This window comes from Bos taurus, chromosome 2, assembly GCF_002263795.3.
Source record: "Bos taurus isolate L1 Dominette 01449 registration number 42190680 breed Hereford chromosome 2, ARS-UCD2.0, whole genome shotgun sequence".
NCBI lineage: Eukaryota > Metazoa > Chordata > Mammalia > Artiodactyla > Bovidae > Bos > Bos taurus.
The window spans coordinates 26,691,518-26,710,090 of NC_037329.1; the positions used below are offsets into that span (position 1 = coordinate 26,691,518).

At 38.1% G+C, this 18,573-nt stretch overlaps 2 protein-coding genes across 5 annotated transcripts in view; one reads left to right on the plus strand and one right to left on the minus strand.

The window, feature by feature from the left end:
- Nucleotides 1-2,773: 2,773 nt before the first annotated feature.
- FASTKD1 (FAST kinase domains 1) overlaps nucleotides 2,774-18,573 on the plus strand; it is a 36,635-nt gene continuing 20,835 nt past the window's right edge. Inside the window, exons 1-6 of one of the 4 annotated variants that reach the window (NM_001102031.1) lie at nucleotides 2,774-2,801; nucleotides 4,357-4,876; nucleotides 6,428-6,496; nucleotides 13,744-13,869; nucleotides 15,866-16,264; nucleotides 17,955-18,065. In NM_001102031.1, coding sequence (NP_001095501.1) covers nucleotides 4,542-4,876; nucleotides 6,428-6,496; nucleotides 13,744-13,869; nucleotides 15,866-16,264; nucleotides 17,955-18,065 — 1,040 coding nt within the window. In that variant the 5' untranslated portion in view covers nucleotides 2,774-2,801; nucleotides 4,357-4,541. Of the gene's footprint in view, nucleotides 3,026-4,356; nucleotides 4,877-6,427; nucleotides 6,497-11,480; nucleotides 13,210-13,743; nucleotides 13,870-15,865; nucleotides 16,265-17,954; nucleotides 18,066-18,573 lie in introns of those variants that run through there. The other 3 variants (XM_005202328.5, XM_005202327.5, XM_059874384.1) reach the window with 3 other exon arrangements.
- On the minus strand, nucleotides 10,923-11,894 carry LOC101906273 (elongin-B-like). Its single transcript, XM_059880285.1, has 2 exons — nucleotides 11,859-11,894; nucleotides 10,923-11,483 (listed from the first exon to the last, which is right to left on the minus strand). Exons 1-2 carry the CDS (start codon nucleotides 11,892-11,894, stop codon nucleotides 10,998-11,000), a joined length of 522 nt encoding a protein of 173 aa, XP_059736268.1. The 3' UTR covers nucleotides 10,923-10,997.

Below are 18,573 nucleotides of genomic sequence, written 5' to 3' on the forward strand. Positions count from 1 at the left end.
TCTTAGACTGTGGTAGTTGCTTTCTTTATCCAGATGTCCTTACTTGAATGAATGAAAAACTGGTGTGCTTTGCTGGGTCCCAAACATGTTGAAAGTTCAATGGTCTTTGAAATCCAAAACTTTCCCAAATAAATTTGACATAATTTATTGTTCCAAGAAGGAAGCTCTTGCAAGTAAAAGGAAGTATTACCTCCAACAATATGGTGGCTTAAGGAACAAAGGACTTATTTCTCTCTTAAATAATAGGTCTGGTGAGTGGACCAGATCAAAGGGCAACTCTCCTCCATATAGTCAGTCAGGACCTTACGTTCCTTATATGTAATTCCAACATACTCCAGGGCCTTGACATTGCATGATTAGATTAGAGTGCATTGCCTGGAGTTTCAGCCATCAGGAAAACATTACAAAAACTAAGATTCTGGCATCAGTACCATCACTTCATGACAAACTGAGAAGTGGAAACAGTGACAGATTTTATTTTCTTGGGCTCCAAAATCACTGCAGACAGTGACTGCAGCCACAAAATTAAAAGATGCTTGCTCCTTGGAAGAAAAGCTATGACAAACCTAAACAGTGTATTAGAAAGCAGAGACATCACTTTGTCAACAAAGGTTCATATAATCAAAGCTATGGTTTTTCCAGTAGTCACGTATGGATGTGAGAGTTGGACCATAAAGAAGACTGTCACTATCATTTAGGCCTATTGTTGCAGGGAGCTGGTCTGGCACTCATAGCTCAGCCTTGGTATTTCTGCTGAACATAACAATTGCACAGAATAACAACATGAAACAAGGCCACTTTCTGACTGATGTGTCAAGACCAAAACAAGACATAATCATACCTGAACTTAGACAAAAAACAGTATTGTTCAAACCACAAAAAATGACCAAACATCCACCTATTGTGGCTAGTAGGAGTGACAGCTGCTTCTTTACCAATCCCAGCTTTAACTTAGCTTCATTCTTTCTGCCTTCTAAATAAAATTTATTAAGATGCCCAGTAAATTCCTCATAGTAGCCAATCTAGAGCAAAATCCCTGTTAAACTTCCTGAAGATAACACAAGGCCAAAAATTGATTGTGGTGATGTTCCACAACTCTGAATTACAAAAAGTCACTGAATTTTACACTGTGAATGGGTGAATTGTATGGTGTGTAAATAATTTCTCAATAAAGCTGTTACAAAATTTGTCATCTACAACTGGAACCTGTCTGCCATGACACAGTGCAGAAATGGAGAGAAGTTTTGATGCTTTTATAGCCGTTCCACAGCTATTCCATACACGTTGAATATAATAAATAAAAATCTGCACATGTCTTTTCCACATTTAAGTTTTCAGATTTCACTTTTCTAAATATTCATTTATATTGTGTGTTATAAAAATATCAGTGTTTCATGGACTGGGAGAAAACCTCTTATAGTTGAGAAACAAGTACCCTAAAGGCTTCCCTGGTGGCTCCGAGGTAAAGAATCCACCTGCCAATGCAGGGCACGCGGGTTCCATCCCTCGGTCAGAAAGAGCCCCTGAGGAAATGGCATCCCAGTCCAGTATTTTTGCCTGGAAAATCCACCCCATGGACATAGGAGCCTGGTGGACTATAGTCCATGCAGTCACAAAAGAGCCCTACACGACTTAGCGACTAAACAACAAGGACCTATAATTACAATGGTTTAAGACATGCTTTGGAGAAGGTAATGGCACCCCACTCCAGTACTCTTGCCTGGAAAATCCCATGGACGGAGGAGCCTGGTAGGCTGCAGTCCATGGGGTCGCTAGGAGTCCGACACGACTGAAGGCCTTCACTTTCACTTTTCACTTGCATGCATTGGGGGAGGAAATGGCAACCCACTCCAGTGTTCTTGCCTGGAGAATCCCAGGGACGGGGGAGCCTGGTGGGCTGCCGTCTATGGGGTCGCACAGAGTCGGACACGACTGAAGCGACTTAGCAGCAGCAGTAGCAGCAGCAGCAGTAGCAGCAGCAGCAAGACATGCTTTTTGAACTGTGGTGCTGGAGAAGACTCTTGCGAGTCCCTTGGACTGCAAGAAGATCCAACCAGTCCATCCTAAAGGAGACCAGTCCTGGGTGTTCATTGGAAGGACTGATGCTGAGGCTGAAACGCCAATATTTTGGCCACTTAATGCGAAGAGTTGACTCATTGGAAAAGACCCTGATGCTGGGAGGGATTGGGGGCCGGAGGAAAAGGGGACGACAGAGGATGAGATGGCTGGATGGCATCACCGACTCGATGCACATGAATTTGGGTGAACTCCGGGAGTTGCTGATGGACAGGGAGGCCTGGCGTGCTGCGATTCATGGAGTCGCAAAGCGTCGGACACGACTGAGCGACTGAACTGAACTGAACTAAACTGAGGACGTGCTACCAAAGTCTCTCTCAATGGGGAACTACAATACCCAGAATTCCCCCCAAATGCGTATGCCACGTCTATTCCACGACCCTCGCCGCGAGGTCCCCTGGGGCATGTAGTGCTTGCTTTTGGCCGTGCACGCTGGGCTCCCTCGGCCTTTTTTCCGGTTTTGGAAAGGACACCACCAGAAGAAAGGTCTGGGATAGAAGGGAGGTTTGAGTGACATAACCAAGCCTGTTGCGTCCCATACTAGGGGACCAGGAATAGCCATGAGTTCTGAGCCCTCCTAACCAGCATTCCCCGCGATTCTCCAGAAAAGTTCCCTGGCGTTGAGGAATTTGTCCGCGAATCAGGATCGGTGACGGCGATAGGTTTTCTTCTTGTACCCAGCACGTTTCGGTTCCGGGGTACAGAGTTCGGAGGCTTCTTTCCAGGTATTGTATTTCCCGGAGCGCGGAGGACTAGGGCAGGGCTGAGCTCTCTCCCAGCGGGACCGGGAGACCACATTCGTTCAGCGCCACTGTGTGCCAAGAGCCGAGGATGCCTGCCATTTTCAAAGGGTGCTGCTGCACTATATACCCTGCACCATACCTGTTCCCGGCGGGTATCTATCTCTATAGTCCCGAGATCCCTCCTTTGGTAGAGTCAGTTTCCCAAGGTCGGTTAGACTTGACACTGGTATTCTGAGCCGTGAGCTGCTTTCCTCTATCAGCTGTAGACAGGCAGGAGATTCTTGAAGATATCTTTTCTTTGTGCGGGGATTTTTGTGTATGTGTGTGTCGCAAGTCAGTCTGGGTCAGGATTCAGTGCAGATTGCCACAGAGTAGCGTGCAGACAGCTTGGCATAGCGATAGAGAGGATTTTGAGGCATACTTTTAACATTGGTTTGTTCATGTAATGAGGATGTTCAGGTTGAAAGAGTGAAAGAACTATGTGGTTGTCCCAGCTTCATTAGTACTAGAGTAGATTTTTAATCTTTATGAGAGTAGCTTTTATCTGTAAAATTCAAATGATAGTATCTCTCTGGCAGGTTGAGAGAATTTATTGGGATAATACTTTAAAAGTCCGTTGTAAACTGTTGTAGACGTGTTAGATAATATGGTTTTAGTCCCAGCTTTTCTAACCATTGTTTCTCAACTAGAAATTTAGACATACTTTAAAAACAAATTATTCTTTTTCATAATAATCTTTGGTTTCCATGTTGCTTCACCACACCCTGATACATTACTTGATTTCTTAATATTTCCTGATTGGGCTCGAATCATCTCGTTTATTGCTTAAAACCTACTTAAGGCCAATATAGTGATTAAATTGTTTGGGTGCTTTTAGAATACAAGGAGAAAGGAGCAAGAAATTATCTTGGAATTAAATATACCAGAGACTATCCTTCTGGGAAAAAAACATTTGAAAAATTGTGGCTATGAATTAATGGCTACTCTTTGTAAAAACTATAAAGGCAGTATATTTATTTATTGCAAAGAGTTTGGTTTGGGTCCCCCAACCCCATCTGGTTTTATAGTCAAATTTGAAAACTTCGTGTGTCAGATTTAACATTATTTATTTACTTTTGGCTGTGTTGGGCCTTTCTTGCTGTGCATGGGCTTTCTCTAGTTGCAGCAAGCAGGGGCTTCTCTTGCTGAGGAGCACAGGCTCTAGGTTTTAGTAGCTGTGGTGCAAGGGCTTAGTTGCTCCGCAGCATATAGAATCGTACCTGACCAGGGATCAAACCTGTGTCCCCTGTATTGGCAGGCAGACTCTTAAGCACTGGACCACCAGGGAAGTCCACACCTAACATTTTTTTAGATGAAATGCAGAAAGAAACCCCTTTTCCTGGACATTTCGCTTTGGATCAAATCCTGCTCTCTGGTTCAGGCTAAGAACAAAGTCTATAGTTATTTCAGGAAAAAAGTTGTTCCTGTAATGAGAATTTTGGAATTAATTTGGTATTAATAACATAAGTATGACCATGTTAAATCAATTTCTTTACAGAAGCTGCATATTGAGATGGGATTTGGAGTCATCATAATGGAAGCAAAATACATGAAGGAAAACCAGTTATTTTTATACCAGCATATTGCACCTGACTACTAGTTGCAAATGGTTTTCTTTACCTAAGAAAATTTGTGATGTAAATGAAAAGATAGTTTTTGTCCCCTAGATTCATTATTTACAATATGCTTTGCCTAAGGGCTATTCGTCCATTCTCCTCGAGAGTGTTTCACTTTCGACCCTTTAGTTTTGAACCATTAATTAGTCAGATGAATAATTGTACAGATGAAGAGCAAATATTTGGTCTTATTGAAAAAAACAAATCCCTACTCTCAGAAAAGCAAGTGGGATGTGCACTTAGTATGCTTTGGCAGTTTCAAAAGCAGAAGACCAGCTCAGTAAAAAATGTGGACTGTATCAGAAACCATCCCCAATTTCTTACTCTGTGTAATTTAGCCACAACTAAAATGGGATTCATGAGCGACAGTACCTTGGTGAATGTGTTATACATCATACAACAGTAAGTAATGTGCTTTTAGGTTTTATAGAATGATTATAGTTTATTTTTATATTTTAACTTTGTAAAAATCTCTTTGAAATGAAAAGCAATGTGTTTTTTTTCCTTAAAATAGTTTTCCTGATCATCTAATATTTTAAAGATACTTGGTGGATATTCTTTGATTACAGTAATCATTCCACTGTGTATATGTATATCAAAACGTAATACTGAAGGTGACTTTTTATATGCCCTCTATCCCGAGACTATGGCCAGAGGGATATTAAGGTCACCAAGAATAATTTGGAGGTTGCCAAAGACTTGTTTTTGAAGTGTTTTCAAGTCTGACCGAGAACTCTGACATTTCGAAATGAATAAGATATGAATGTTTAAAATTATGTTTTCTTTAAAAAAAAAACAATAAAATATTATGCTGTACAACCTAAATATATACAATATTTGTTAATCATACATCAATAAAGCTGGGAAAAAATTTAAAACGAAAATAAATTTTACATTATTTGGAGAGGAATTCAGCAGCTGTACAAAGGAAAAAAGAGCAAAAAAGTTAAAATTAATCTGTTTATTAGTCTCATTGGTGGAAATTATTGAGGTTAAATAGTTGTCTAAATAGCTATAGATGTCAGCACTGCACAGAGCAGAGATACAGTTGTTTTTATTAGGGATCAGTGTATACAGAAAGGGGCTTAATTAAGGCTTTTCTTATTTTGGGGGGTAGGGTTAGACTAAAAAAGAATGATAAACCTTTTATATCAGTGATAATACTGTTTATAGTGATATACCTATAAACAAAATAATTTTGTTTCTAAGATTTATCCTAAGAACATAATCTAAGATACATGTTAAGATTCCTGTACATGGTTATTCATTCCAGCATTGTTTATAATATCGAAAAACTAAGATCCTAGTAAGTAGGTAAATGTTTAAATGATATTTTATTCACATAATTAATAGTATACCACCATTAAAAATTATGTTTTGAAGTATATGTAAAGATAATGGGCAAATGTCCACAATATAGTGTTAACTTACTAAAAGAGGCAAGATACAAACATGTGAAAGAAATACAGATATTTCATTAAGTGTGTAGAAAAAGAACTGAAAAGAAATGCCCCAAATTAATGATGGTGAGTATTTATGAGTAGCAGAGTTATAAATTCTTTTTATTACCCAATTGAAGTTTTTCTTTATGTTACAAACTTTCTCTTTTAAAAATATTTTTGTAATCAGAGCAAAGTAGTACATGTTAGATGTACTTTTAAGATTAAAAAAAAAAAAGATAAAATATATCATTGAACATTTTCATTGTTTGGTGGATGGCATTGAAATGTTACAGATAAAAGGATGAGGGCATGGGATAAAGTATAGGTGTTTATTAGGTAGTACTGAGAAATCAGAATACTGAAATGGGACCAGACCAGAAATAAGGGCTGACTGTGTAAGAATATAGTAACTTGAGGTTCACTTTTGCATTATAATTCTTACTGCATATGTGCTTTTAATAATTTTAAAATGTTTCTATGTGGAAAATTATTTTCTCTTGATTTTCTTGAGGTTTGGTATTGAGGCCCATGACTCACTAGTTGAAGCACTCGTTACAGAAGCATGGAGAAGACTGGAAAGGCAAGTACTCTGGGTTCTTCAGCTAAGATCAGGGTTATTCTGTTCAGGATTAGCACAGTGAAATCTTGTAGGGGAGGAATAGGGAGCTGCTGCCTAACTATCAAGCTTTATTGAAACGTATTTAGGAATTTCTCCTGTGGTCCCGTGGTTAAGACTGCGCTTCCACTGCAGGGAGCACGGATTTGATCCCTTTTCGGGGAACTAAGATCCTGCATGATGCGTGATGTGGCCAAAAAAATTTTTTAAATAAAAAAATATATTTAAGTTCAGTTAGGTTTTAGGGTTTTTTGATTGTGTTAAGGTGTGTTTTTCTAGCACAGTGAAATCTTGTAGGAAAAGAATGGGGAATGTGTTTTTTTCCTTAAGAGAAAGAAAAGTATTTCAAATATTCCTTAAGGCTGCGGAATGTAGGTGCTTTTAAACATATATAATTAATCAAAATATAATTAAGCTAAAGTCACTGCTATTCTTGGACTGTGCTTTTTAAACTTGCTTTTCTGAAAGAATTTTGCTTCAGAAGGAAAAAATTCTTAGTGATAGGCTCTCAGTAAAATCCCTAGATGTTCATAAAAAGAGAAAGAAGAACGAGTTTATGACAAAGGAAAGACTTTACTGTTTAACAACGTCTATAGGTACTTGCCTATCACTTCATTTTTATGAAGATGCAATGAACAGAGCTCATAGGTATCTTAGAATATTTCAGGTCCACTATGAATAGTATCAATTTAGATATCTTTCCTACTCTACACATAGCTATATCTTTAGCATACTTCCATAATCAATGATCATCTAAAACAGAACGACCAGAAAGGTGGCTGCCTCCTCGCCCCTTTGTGGGGAACCTGGTGCTAAAGCATTCATAGACAATTTGCTTCTGGGTCGGGGTTTCCTACATAGCAGAGCAGCTCCCTGCTGCGAGTCTGCCCTCGACACAGGGTTTGTAAAAAAATTAAAATAGAAAAAAAAGAGAGAAAGAAAAATAAATTTAAAAATATCTAGAAAAATATGAAATTTATTCAGAGTATTATGAGTTCAGTTCAGTTCAGTTGCTGAGTCCTGTCTGACTCTTTACGACCCCATGGATTGCAGCACGGCAGGCTTCCCTGTCCATCACCAACTCCCGAAGTTTGCTCAACTCTTGCCCATCAAGTTGGTGATACCATCCAACCATCTCATCCTCTCTCATCCCCTTCTCCTCCCGCCTTCAATCTTTCCCAGCATCAGGGTCTTTTGCAGTGAGTCAGTTCTTTGCATCAGGTGGCCAGAGTACTGGAGTTTCAGTTTCAGCATCAGTCCTTCCAATGAATATTCAGGACTGACTTCCTTAGGATGGACTGGTTGGATCTCCTTGCAGCCCAAGGGCCTCTCAAGAGTCTTCTCCAACACCACAGTTCAAAAGCATCAATTCTTTGGTGCTCAGCTTTCTTTATAGTCCAGCTCTCACATCCATACATGATTACTGGAAAAACCATAGCTTTGACTAGATGGATCTTAGTTGGCAAAGTAATGTCTCTGCTTTTTAATTTGCCAGAAAATTTAGAAAATTTGGAGTACAGAGAAGCCTATTGTATTCTGTACTATACTATTTATATTTAATAAGAATATGTAAAAAATAATAAAAGAATACATGAAAAGCTCTCCATTTATAAAACAGCTGAGGGCTCTTAGCTGTACCAGAGGGCCATTTTGATGATTTCTGAAAACTTAGAATTTTTAAACTTAAGGGTTCTGGGTAGCCATGGTCCATTATTAGTGGGATAAAACAAGTATTAGTGAGTGAAAGAAAAATCAAGGTGGGAAAGAGACAGGAGCTTTTGGAAACCACAGAACAACACTCCCTCTGAACCAAATAGTAACCTAGGGCAGAAGAGAAAGGAGTGCCTAAGATAAGAAACAGTAACTATTTGTAGATGAGAGGACCAGTCACCCTCATTATTCTTTTTTAGCATATTGCTTTTTGAAGCACAAACAATGATAAATTCTTTTTTTTTTTTCTATAATGATAAATTCTTACAATTGTAGTCATGCATGACTGCAGGGTGAGCTTTGTAGGCTTTTGTTGTGTAAGCTGAGTTAAATTAAACAAGGTACCCAACAGATTGCAAGGTACCCAAAGCAAAATGGCTGTCTGAGGAGGCCTTACAAATAGCTGTGAAAAGAAGAGAAGCGAAAAGCAAAGGAGAAAAGGAAAGATATACCCATTTGAATGCAGAGTTCCAAAGAATAGCAAGGAGAGATAAGAAAGCCTTCCTCAGTGATCGGTGCAAGAAATAGAGGAAAGGAATAGAATGGGAAAGATTAGAGATCTCTTCAAGAAAATTAGAGATACCAAGGGAACATTTCATGCCAAGGTGGACACAAGAAAAAACAGAAATGGAATGGAACTAACAGAAGCAGAAGAGATTAAGAAGAGGTGGCAAGAATACACAGAAGAACTGTACAAAAAAGATCTTCATGACCCAGATAATCATGATGGTATAGTCACTCACCTAGAGCCAGACATCTTGGAATGTGAAGTCAAGTGGGCCTTAGGAAGCATCACTACAAACAAAGCTAGTGGAGGTGATGGAATTCCAGTTGAGCTATTTCAGATCCTAAAAGATGATGCTATGAAAGTGCTGCACTCAATATGCCAGCAAATTTGGAAAACTCAGCAGTGGCCACAGGACTGGAAATGGTCAGTTTTCATTCTAATCCCAAAGAAAGGCAATGCCAAAGAATGCTCAAACTACCTCTCAATTGCCCTCATCTCACATATTAGTAAATTAATGCTCAAAATTCTCCAAGCCAGGCTTCAACAGTACGTGAACCATGAACTTCCAGATGTTCAAGCTGGTTTTAGAAAAGGCAGAGGAACCAGAGATCAAATTGCTAACATACACTGGATCATCGAAAACGTGAGAAAGTTACAGAAAAACATCTACTTCTGCTTTATTGACTATGCCAAAGCTGACTGTGTGGATCATAACAAACTGAAAAATTCTGAAAGAGATGGTTATAACCAGACCACCTGACCTGCCTCTTGAGAAATCTGTATGCAGGACAGGAAGCAACAGTTAGAACTGGACGTGGAACAACAGACTGGTTCCAAATCAGGAAAGGAGTACGTCAAGGCTATATATTGTCGCCCTGCTTATTTAACTTCTATGCAGAGTACATCATGAGAAACGCTGGGCTTGGTGAACCACAAGCTGGAATAAAGATTGCCAGGAGAAATATCAATAACCACAGATATGCAGATGACACCACCCTTATCGCAGAAAGTGAAGAGGAACTAAAAAGCCTCTTGATGAAAGTGAAAGTGGAGAGTGAAAAAGTTGGCTTAAAGCTCAACATTCAGAAAATGAAGATCATGGCATCCGGTCCCATCACTTCATGGGAAATAGATGGGGAAACAGTGGAAACAGTGTCAAACTTTATTTTTCTGGGCTCCAAAATCACTGCGGATGGTGACTGCAGCCATGAAATTAAAAGATGCTTACTCCTTGGAAGGAAAGTTATGACCAACCTAGATAGCATATTAAAAAGCAGAGACATTACTTTGCCAACAAAGGTTCGTCTAGTCAAGGCTATGGTTTTTCCTGTGGTCATGTATGGATGTGAGAGTTGGACTGTGAAGAAGGCTGAGTGCCTTAGAATTGATGCTTTTGAAGTGTGGTGTTGGAGAAGACTCTTGAGGGTCCCTTGGACTGCAAGGAGATCCACCCAGTCCATTCTGAAGGAGATCAGCCCTGGGATTTCTTTGGAAGGAATGATGCTAAAGCTGAAACTCCAGTACTTTGGCCACCTCATGCGAAGAGTTGACTCATTGGAAAAGACTCTGATGCTGGGAGGGATTGGGGGCAGGAGGAGAAGGGGACAACAGAGGATGAGATGGCTGGATGGCATCACTGACTCGATGGACGTGAGTCTGAGTGAACTCCGGGAGTTGGTGATGGACAGGGAGGCCTGGCGTGCTGCGATTCATGGGGTCGCAAAGAGCTGGACACGACTGAGCGACTGATCTGATCTGATCTGATCTGATGCAAATGACACCACCCTTATCGCAGAAAGTGAAGAAGAACTAGAGCCTCTTGATGAAAGTGAAAGAGAAGAGTGAAAAAGTTGGCTTAAAGCTCAACATTCAGAAAACGAAGATCATGGCATCCAGTCCCATCACTTCAGGGCAAATAGATAGGGTAACAGTGGAAACAGTGGCTGACTTAATTTTCTGGGCTCCAAAATCACTGCAGATGGTGATTGTAGCCATGAAATTAAAAGATGCTTACTCCTTGGAAGGAGAGTTACGACCAACCTAGACAGCATATTCAAAAGCAGAGACATTACTTTGTCAACAAAGGTTCATCTAGTCAAGGCTATGGTTTTTCCAGTGGTCATGTATGGATGTGAGAGTTGGACTGTGAAGAAAGCTGAGTGACGAAGAATTGATGCTTTTATTTATTTATTTATTTATTTTTGGACACCCAAATCTTTTATTGAGGGGACAGTTGGGGGAGGCCTCTCACTGCACAGCCTGTTCGTTGGCGCTGCTTCCTGAGTCCTGTGGCTTCATCACGTCCGGCAGCTCAGGTGGGCTAGAGAAAGGCTTGATGCGCAGGGCCTTGAATGCCTCATCTGCCCTGAAGGCTAGCCCCACAGTGGAGGGGGCCTGAGGCCGTGCTGTCTGGCTGGTGAAGCCACACTCGCCCAACGTCTTGCCGTCGTCCAGAAGCTGGTCGTCCTTGTACAGCCACTGCTCATCCAGCGGCCGCTTGAGGGTACCCTCGACGATGCGCTTCAGCTCAAACACGGTGCTCGACTCCTTGGCGTCCGTGAAGATGGTGGTCTTGTGGCGCCGGATCATGAGGAACACGTCCTGGGAGCGGCGGGCCGGCGTGATCGCAGAGTCGGGCCCCCCCGCCCCCGCCCCGCCCTTTCCCCCACGTAGCCCCGCGGCCCTGGCCCCAGCTCCGGCCCCGACCCGGGCCCCGGCCCGGCCGAATTGATGCTTTTAAACTGTGGTGTTGGAGAAGACTCTTGAGAGTCCCTTGGACTGCAAGGAGATCCAACCAGTCCATCCTAAAGGAGATCAGTCCTGGGTGTTCATTGAAAGGACTAATGCTGAAGCTCAAACTCCAATCCTTTGGACACCTGATGCGAAGAACTGACCTAGTTGAAAAGACCCTGATGCTGGGAAAGATTGAAGGTGGAAGGAGAAGGGGACAATAGAGGATGAGATGGTTGGACGGCATCACTGACTCAATGGACATGAATTTGAGTAAACTCCAGGAGTTGGTGCTGGACAGGGAGGCCTGCCGTGTTGCTGTCCATGGGATTGCAAATAGTTGGACACGACTGAGCGACTGAACTGAACTGGACTGACCCAACAAATCTCTGGGGATAGAAATTTCACATCCATTTACTCAGTGGTGATTATAGTTAATCTCATTATCTAAACTGATCGGTCTTCTCATCTCCAGGTTTGCGACCTCTCTACCTGTAACTGTCTTTTTGTTGAGGGTAAGGAGAACAATCTTTGTCCTTTGGTGAGGTAGAGAGATCAATATAATGAACTCCTATGTACCCATCATCCAGGTTCAATAATTACCAACATATAGCAGTCTTGTTTTGACTGGATATTCTCCAGTTCCCTCCCTACCCTTCAGTATAGTTAAAATTGTAGTATAATTTTACCAGTAAATACCTTAGTATGTATTTCTGAGAGACAAAAAGCACTCTTTTAAAAGTATGTATAATCACCATGCTATTATTATACCTAATAAAAATGATTAATTATTCCTTATTATCACCTAATAACTGTCTGAGTTCAGATTTCTTTGCCTGCTCTATAAAGGTCTTTTTAAAGGCAGTTTGTTTAAATAACTATCCAAACATGGTATACACATTGTATTTCGTTGCCATGTCTCAAGTTTTTCTCTGCTTTTGTTTTTTCTGGTAAGTACTCATTAAAGAATATCGTAAAAATATACCAATTTTTATAGTTACACCAGTCATAAGTATACATCTTGATAAATTTTCACATACTGAAAATACTCATATACTTCTGTGTAATAGCACCAAGATCAAAACACAGAATATCACTAGTTTCCCCAAAGTTCCTTTCATGCTCTCTTCCAGTTACTTCCCACTTCTCTGTCCCAAAAGTGAGCACTATCTTGACTTCTAACACCAGAAATTAGTTTTCTTTCTATAAAAATGAAATCCTATAGTAAGAACTCTCATACCTAGTTTTTTCACTCAATATATTTTAAAGATTCTTCTGTGATATTGTACTATTCTTTTTTATTGCTGTATGGAATTCTAGGAATATGTGCAGTTATTCATTAAACTCTTGATGGACATTGAGATTGTTGCTGTTTTGCTTTTTTCTTTTTTGCCAGTACATATCGTGCTGCTGTGAAATTCCTTATGTTTGTCTTTAAGTGAATTCAAAGTCTTTAAAAATCTATAACAATTTTCCTTTCTGCTCTTTTGTCTTGCCATTTTTGTTGAAGAAATTGGGTCATTTGTCCTATAGAAAAAAAATCAAGTTTTTCAAGCATGATTATAGTAGAGATTGTTTTATTTATTTTAAAAATATTTTTGGTTTTATGTGTTAATATGGGCTTTCCTGGTGGCTCAGATGGTAAAGAATCCACCTGTAATATAGGAGACCTGGATTCCGTTGCTGGGTTGGGAAGATCCCCTGAAGAAGGGAACGGCTACCCACTCCAGTATCCTTTTGTGTGTGTGTGCTAGAAAGCAATGTCTTTTATTTAAAGTTGTTTATTTCTTTTTTGTTTTTTGCAGAAAACTTTTAATGGGTGATTTTTTATTTATTTATTTATTTTTAATTGAAGGATAATTGCTTTACAGAATTTTGTTGTTTTCTGTTTTCTTGCCTGGAGAATCCCCATGGACAGAGGACCCTGGCAGGGGTGGCAAAGAGTCAGACATGACTGAGTGACTTTCACTTTCACATACAACCTTGAGTTGAAATTGTTCTGTCATCTGAAAAAATTAATAAGTAAAATGATTCAAATAACTTTGAGTGTTTTTTCCCCCCTTTTTAAAATCTTCGAGAAGAATGTGGTTTTTTAACTCTTATCTTAGGTTACTTTTAAGAATAGATAATCAACATTTTAGAAAATTCATTTTATGTTAGTAATATATTAGTTTTTTTATTTTTGGCTATTTTATAACTGTGTATTATGTTTTAAAAGTGAAAATAAATAGTAAGGATCCTCTTTGTATATTTCCCTTAATAGGTTTGATATCAGTGTGCTGTCAAAATTTTCCTCTTGCCTGGCAGATCAACATTTATATTATAGTCCATTAATGGGAAAAATAGCTGATATCGTAAATAGGAACTTGGAAAACATACAGGACTTAAGGTAAGTTTATTTAGGGGCTTTGTGTCGTGGTGGAAAGAGTCTGGGCTTTGAGTGCACACACACTTAGACTTGCTAGTTCCTAACTATGTGACTATTCTCTTGCAAGTTCACGGTCCTCACCTACAAAACAGGAATAGTAAGTAGTATCTACTGTGCAATGTTGCTATGGGAATTAGACATAAAATATGTAAACTATGACACAACGTTGTTGAGCTCTGTGATTTTTCCTTACTTGCAAGCTGACATGTTTGCTGGCCATCCTTACGACCTCATTTAACCTTAAGTTACCTCCCTATCTCTAAATATAGTCACATTGCCAGTGGGGCTTTAACGTATATATTTGTGGGGAGAGGGCATAGTTTGGTTTGTAGCCTACATCAGTGTTCATAGTAACATTAGTCACATTAGCTGAAGGGAGGAAACAACCTAAATGTCCATCAGCAAATGAATGGACAATCAAAATTTTGTATATACCCACAATGGAGTATCATTCAACCTTAAAAAAGGAAGGAAATCCTGATATGTCCTACAACATGTATAAACCCTGAAGACATTATGCCAAGTGAAATAAGCCAGACACAGAAGGACAGATACTGTATGAATCCCCTTCATATGAGGTACCTCGAGTAGTCAAATTCATAGAAACAAAGTAGAATGGTAGTTGCCAGCTGTTGAAGGAGGGGAGAATGGGGAGCTACTATTAACAGGCAAGAAGTTTTAGTTTGAGAAGATGAAGAAGCCCTGCAGTGGATGATGGTGATGGTTGTACAGCAATGTGAATGTACTTAACAACACTGAACTGTATACTTAAAAGTGTTTAAAATGGTGAATTTTACTTTATATATATTTTCACATACACATGAAAGTAGCTCATAAAAGCAAAGATAATAAAAATCACTGTAAATTTTTTTAACTTTAAAAAATTCTTATAGACCCATTTGAGAATCTAATGAAATCTTTGGGTACTTCCCCACTCCAAATTGTGATTATAAATACAATTTAAAAAATCATATCCAAGTTTATAACTAAACTAAATAGCAGCACTAGGTTACTAATTTACGTTAATTGATGTTAACATTAAACATTTGGATTAGAGAAGCTGAAGTATTATACAACTGAGTTTTTAAAAAATAATTTGTTTTATTGGAAAGAGTGAAGAAATTTTGAAACAAAAAACCTCAAATAGTTCCACTAATTGAGATAGTGGAATGGTTGAGATAGTATTAGATTCACATTTTCATGTCTTTTTTGTAGATGTTTTCTAATTATCATCCCCACATGTTTGTTACATCATACCTTTTACATTTTACATTCCTTATTCATTATTAGGTGTATTCTTGTATGTAGAGTTTTGTGATTTTTGTATCATGTAAGAACTGTCTCCTTTTGAAAGGAGAGATCTCACCTTCGTAATTTTGGTGTCTTCCACAGTGCCAGAAGATTGATTTATGTTTCTTAAAAGTGTTTATTGAGTGAAGAAATATGTTTATTGAACATATTCATATTCAATATTGCCCTACTGTTATATATCAATATCAATATAGCATAAAACATTAACAATATGAAATCATTTATTAGTGAGAAATATTTTGCCAATATTTTTACTGGTAGATTATAAATACAGAGGAAGGAGTAATAAAGCAAAGTCTACTTCTGAAAATATAGAATGAGACCTTCTGTGTTGCATTCAATTGGCTGTTGGCACAGAGTGATTTCTGAGTAAACTTCATTAAAATATTTCCCTTCAAAGTATTTATCTATAGAACAAGATATTATACACATTCAACAAAAATTATTATTCAATCCTTTTTTTGTCTACAGGCTTTTGATTACTAGGAGATCAGAATTCAAGTTCCACTAGTATTTAAAAGAAAAATTTTGTTGTATAAAGCCTGTAGTATTTTTATCAATTCCTTTCTGTTTCTAAGCATTTAGTCTTAGAATTTTTCATTATTCTTAGATAATGTAAACCTTTTGCATCTTCTTCCTCTTTCAGGTCCTTGTCTGTTTTGATGGTCAGCATATCTTCTTTAATATCACGGCGTTTTCAAGAGAAATTAGTGAACAAAGCAGAATTACTTTTTGACACTATGGATTCTTCCCAGGTCAATACTGCAAGAAGAATAGTACAATTTCTTCGAAATATTAAATATAGATATTACCCACTATTAGAAAGGTGTAATAAAGTATTTTTGAGCAATATGAACCATCTTGATTTGGACTCCATCAGTAAAATACTTAGTCTATACTACTCTCTACAGTTTCATAGTTTTGAATTTATTTTAATGACTAAGAAGAGGCTAACAGAAATGATTCCTCTGTTTGACCACCCTGCTAGCTGTGTAAAATTGTTTGTAGCATTGGGACCCATGGCAGGACCTGAAGAAAAGAAACAGTAAGTTCAGCTAAAAGCGCTTTACTTTTCCTGTTGAGAATATATGGAGTCTTCAGGCATAGATCTTGCATTTCTAGAAGTCAGAAAAGTCACTCCACTCAAAAGTAGAAGGGAGTTGAGTACTCTGCTCCTTGATCTTTCTCTGGTTATTCTAACTTATATCTCAAACTCAGTATCCTAAGGTGTTTTGAATGGGGGCCAGTAATCCTCTGGGGGTCAACTTAGCACTGATGAAGGAGAACATCGTATCAGTGCTATTCTTCTCCCTTCTTAGGCCACGTGACTGGCTTTGGCGGTTGTGGTGGTTTAGTTACTAAGTAGTGTCCCACTCTTTTGTGACCCCATGGTCTGTAGCCCCCCAGGCTCCTCTGTCCATGGGATTTCCCCAGCAAGAATACTGGAGTGGGTTGCCATTTCTTTCTCCAGGGGATCTTTCTGACCCAGGGATTCAACCTGTGTCTCCTGCATTGGCGGGTGGATTTTTTACCACTGAGCTACCAAGGAAGCCCCTGTAAAGACGAGCAAATATTAAATTAATATACGATTACTAGGTATGAGCAGACAGATTAAGTGTGATTAGTAGATTCAGTTAAGCAGGGGTTCCAGGAATTGCATATTGGGTATATGTAGCTGTCCTTGTTTCTGTTAGCAAAGACTTCATAGAGAGTTTTTGGGAGTCTTCTAAATTACATGAAGAAATTTAAGGGTACATTTTAGGAGACTGGATCAAGATGGAAATAAGATGATTATTAAAAAAACTTTTATTGGAAGTTTTTTCTTGTCACCAAGTACTGTTAAAATCTCTTATGCCAGGGTAGTACAAATTTTTGAGTCTCTGACTTCAGGAAATTTTTATTCCACTTGGAAGGATAGAAATATGTAAATACCATGACAACGTCAATATAGTTTATGAGTATACTAAAAAATAGATATAGATAGTAATTGCTGTGGGCAGACAGAAAAGTGAGAGAAAAATGTGGATTAAAATGGTTGCAGAAAAGCTATGGGAAGAAGCTGGGTTTGAAATACTTGATAAGGTTAGTGAAAAGGATGGTGTGGGACTATCCAGGATGAATAGAGAATTAGTTTGCCATGCTTTCTTCAAATTTCATATTTTGGACTAGCCTTCTAAATTATTCTAAGAGACACTTATATACTTATCACTGCACTACTTTGGATGATTTCAAAATGGACCATCTTTGTAAATATTCAGTTTATAGTGTTATAAGAAGTACTTAGTGTTAAGGTTTCTATTCATATGTAGGTATGGTGACTTCCTGGTCAGATCTTCCTAAGTTTTAAAAAATTGGGACAGTATTGAAATATCAATTGTTTGTTCTATAGCTCTCTCCTACTGAATAATTTCATTGAATTATTGTATTTTATAGCCAATGAAACCATACTTTATTTGAAAATCATTAATTAAAAACATGTTACTTATATTTTTTAAGAGACAGTTTAAGATTATGCTGAGGCCTTAGTTTCTTTGAAGAAAATACATTTTTCTTTATTTAATAATATTTTGTGTTATCCCCAATTAGGTGGGGAGAAAATTAGAATTATATATTTAATGTATTTTTTAAATTTAGTTTTTGTTTATATCATTTCTATTTATTGCCTAAGAACTGTTATTTATAAAAATTTAATAAACTAGTCATTAATTTTCTAACATATTTTTCTTTCCTTCTAGACTTAAATCAACTATATTATTGATGTCAGAGGAGCTGACTGGCCAGCAGGCCCTGGCAGTGATGGGAGCAATGGAAGAGATGGAAAGCAGAAATTTACGTCTGATTAAAAAGTATACTTCCCTGAAATTTTTGGTGTTAAGTTTAGTTGACATTCATAAGTTGCTTTTTTTTTTTTTGAGAAAAAAAAATTTTTTCCCTATAATCTTGGTTTTGAAGAAATAAGGAATTAACATTTAAGTCATTGTTTATTTTCTAAATAATTTTTCAGAACAGGTTTTTAATTGTTTACAACATCTTTCATTTCATTTGCTGCTATTTTTATTCTCGGGCAGAGGATCATAATCTAGGAAAGTGAAGAGCATAAAGCACAAGTGACTTTTTAAAAGGACAGTTTCTGCAGAACGGTTAACATCTATCTACATGAACTTGAATTGTTTCATATTATAGTTGTTACCTTGAAATCATACTGCAACGTATTGGCTTTTTAAACTTGAGATTTAAGAAAAAACAAACATGTGGTTCAGACTGTGTATATTTATTATTTCATTGTGTATTATATATTCTTTTAAAAAATATTCCTACTGCCCTAGTTCCTCCAATTTATTGACTGTTTGCATT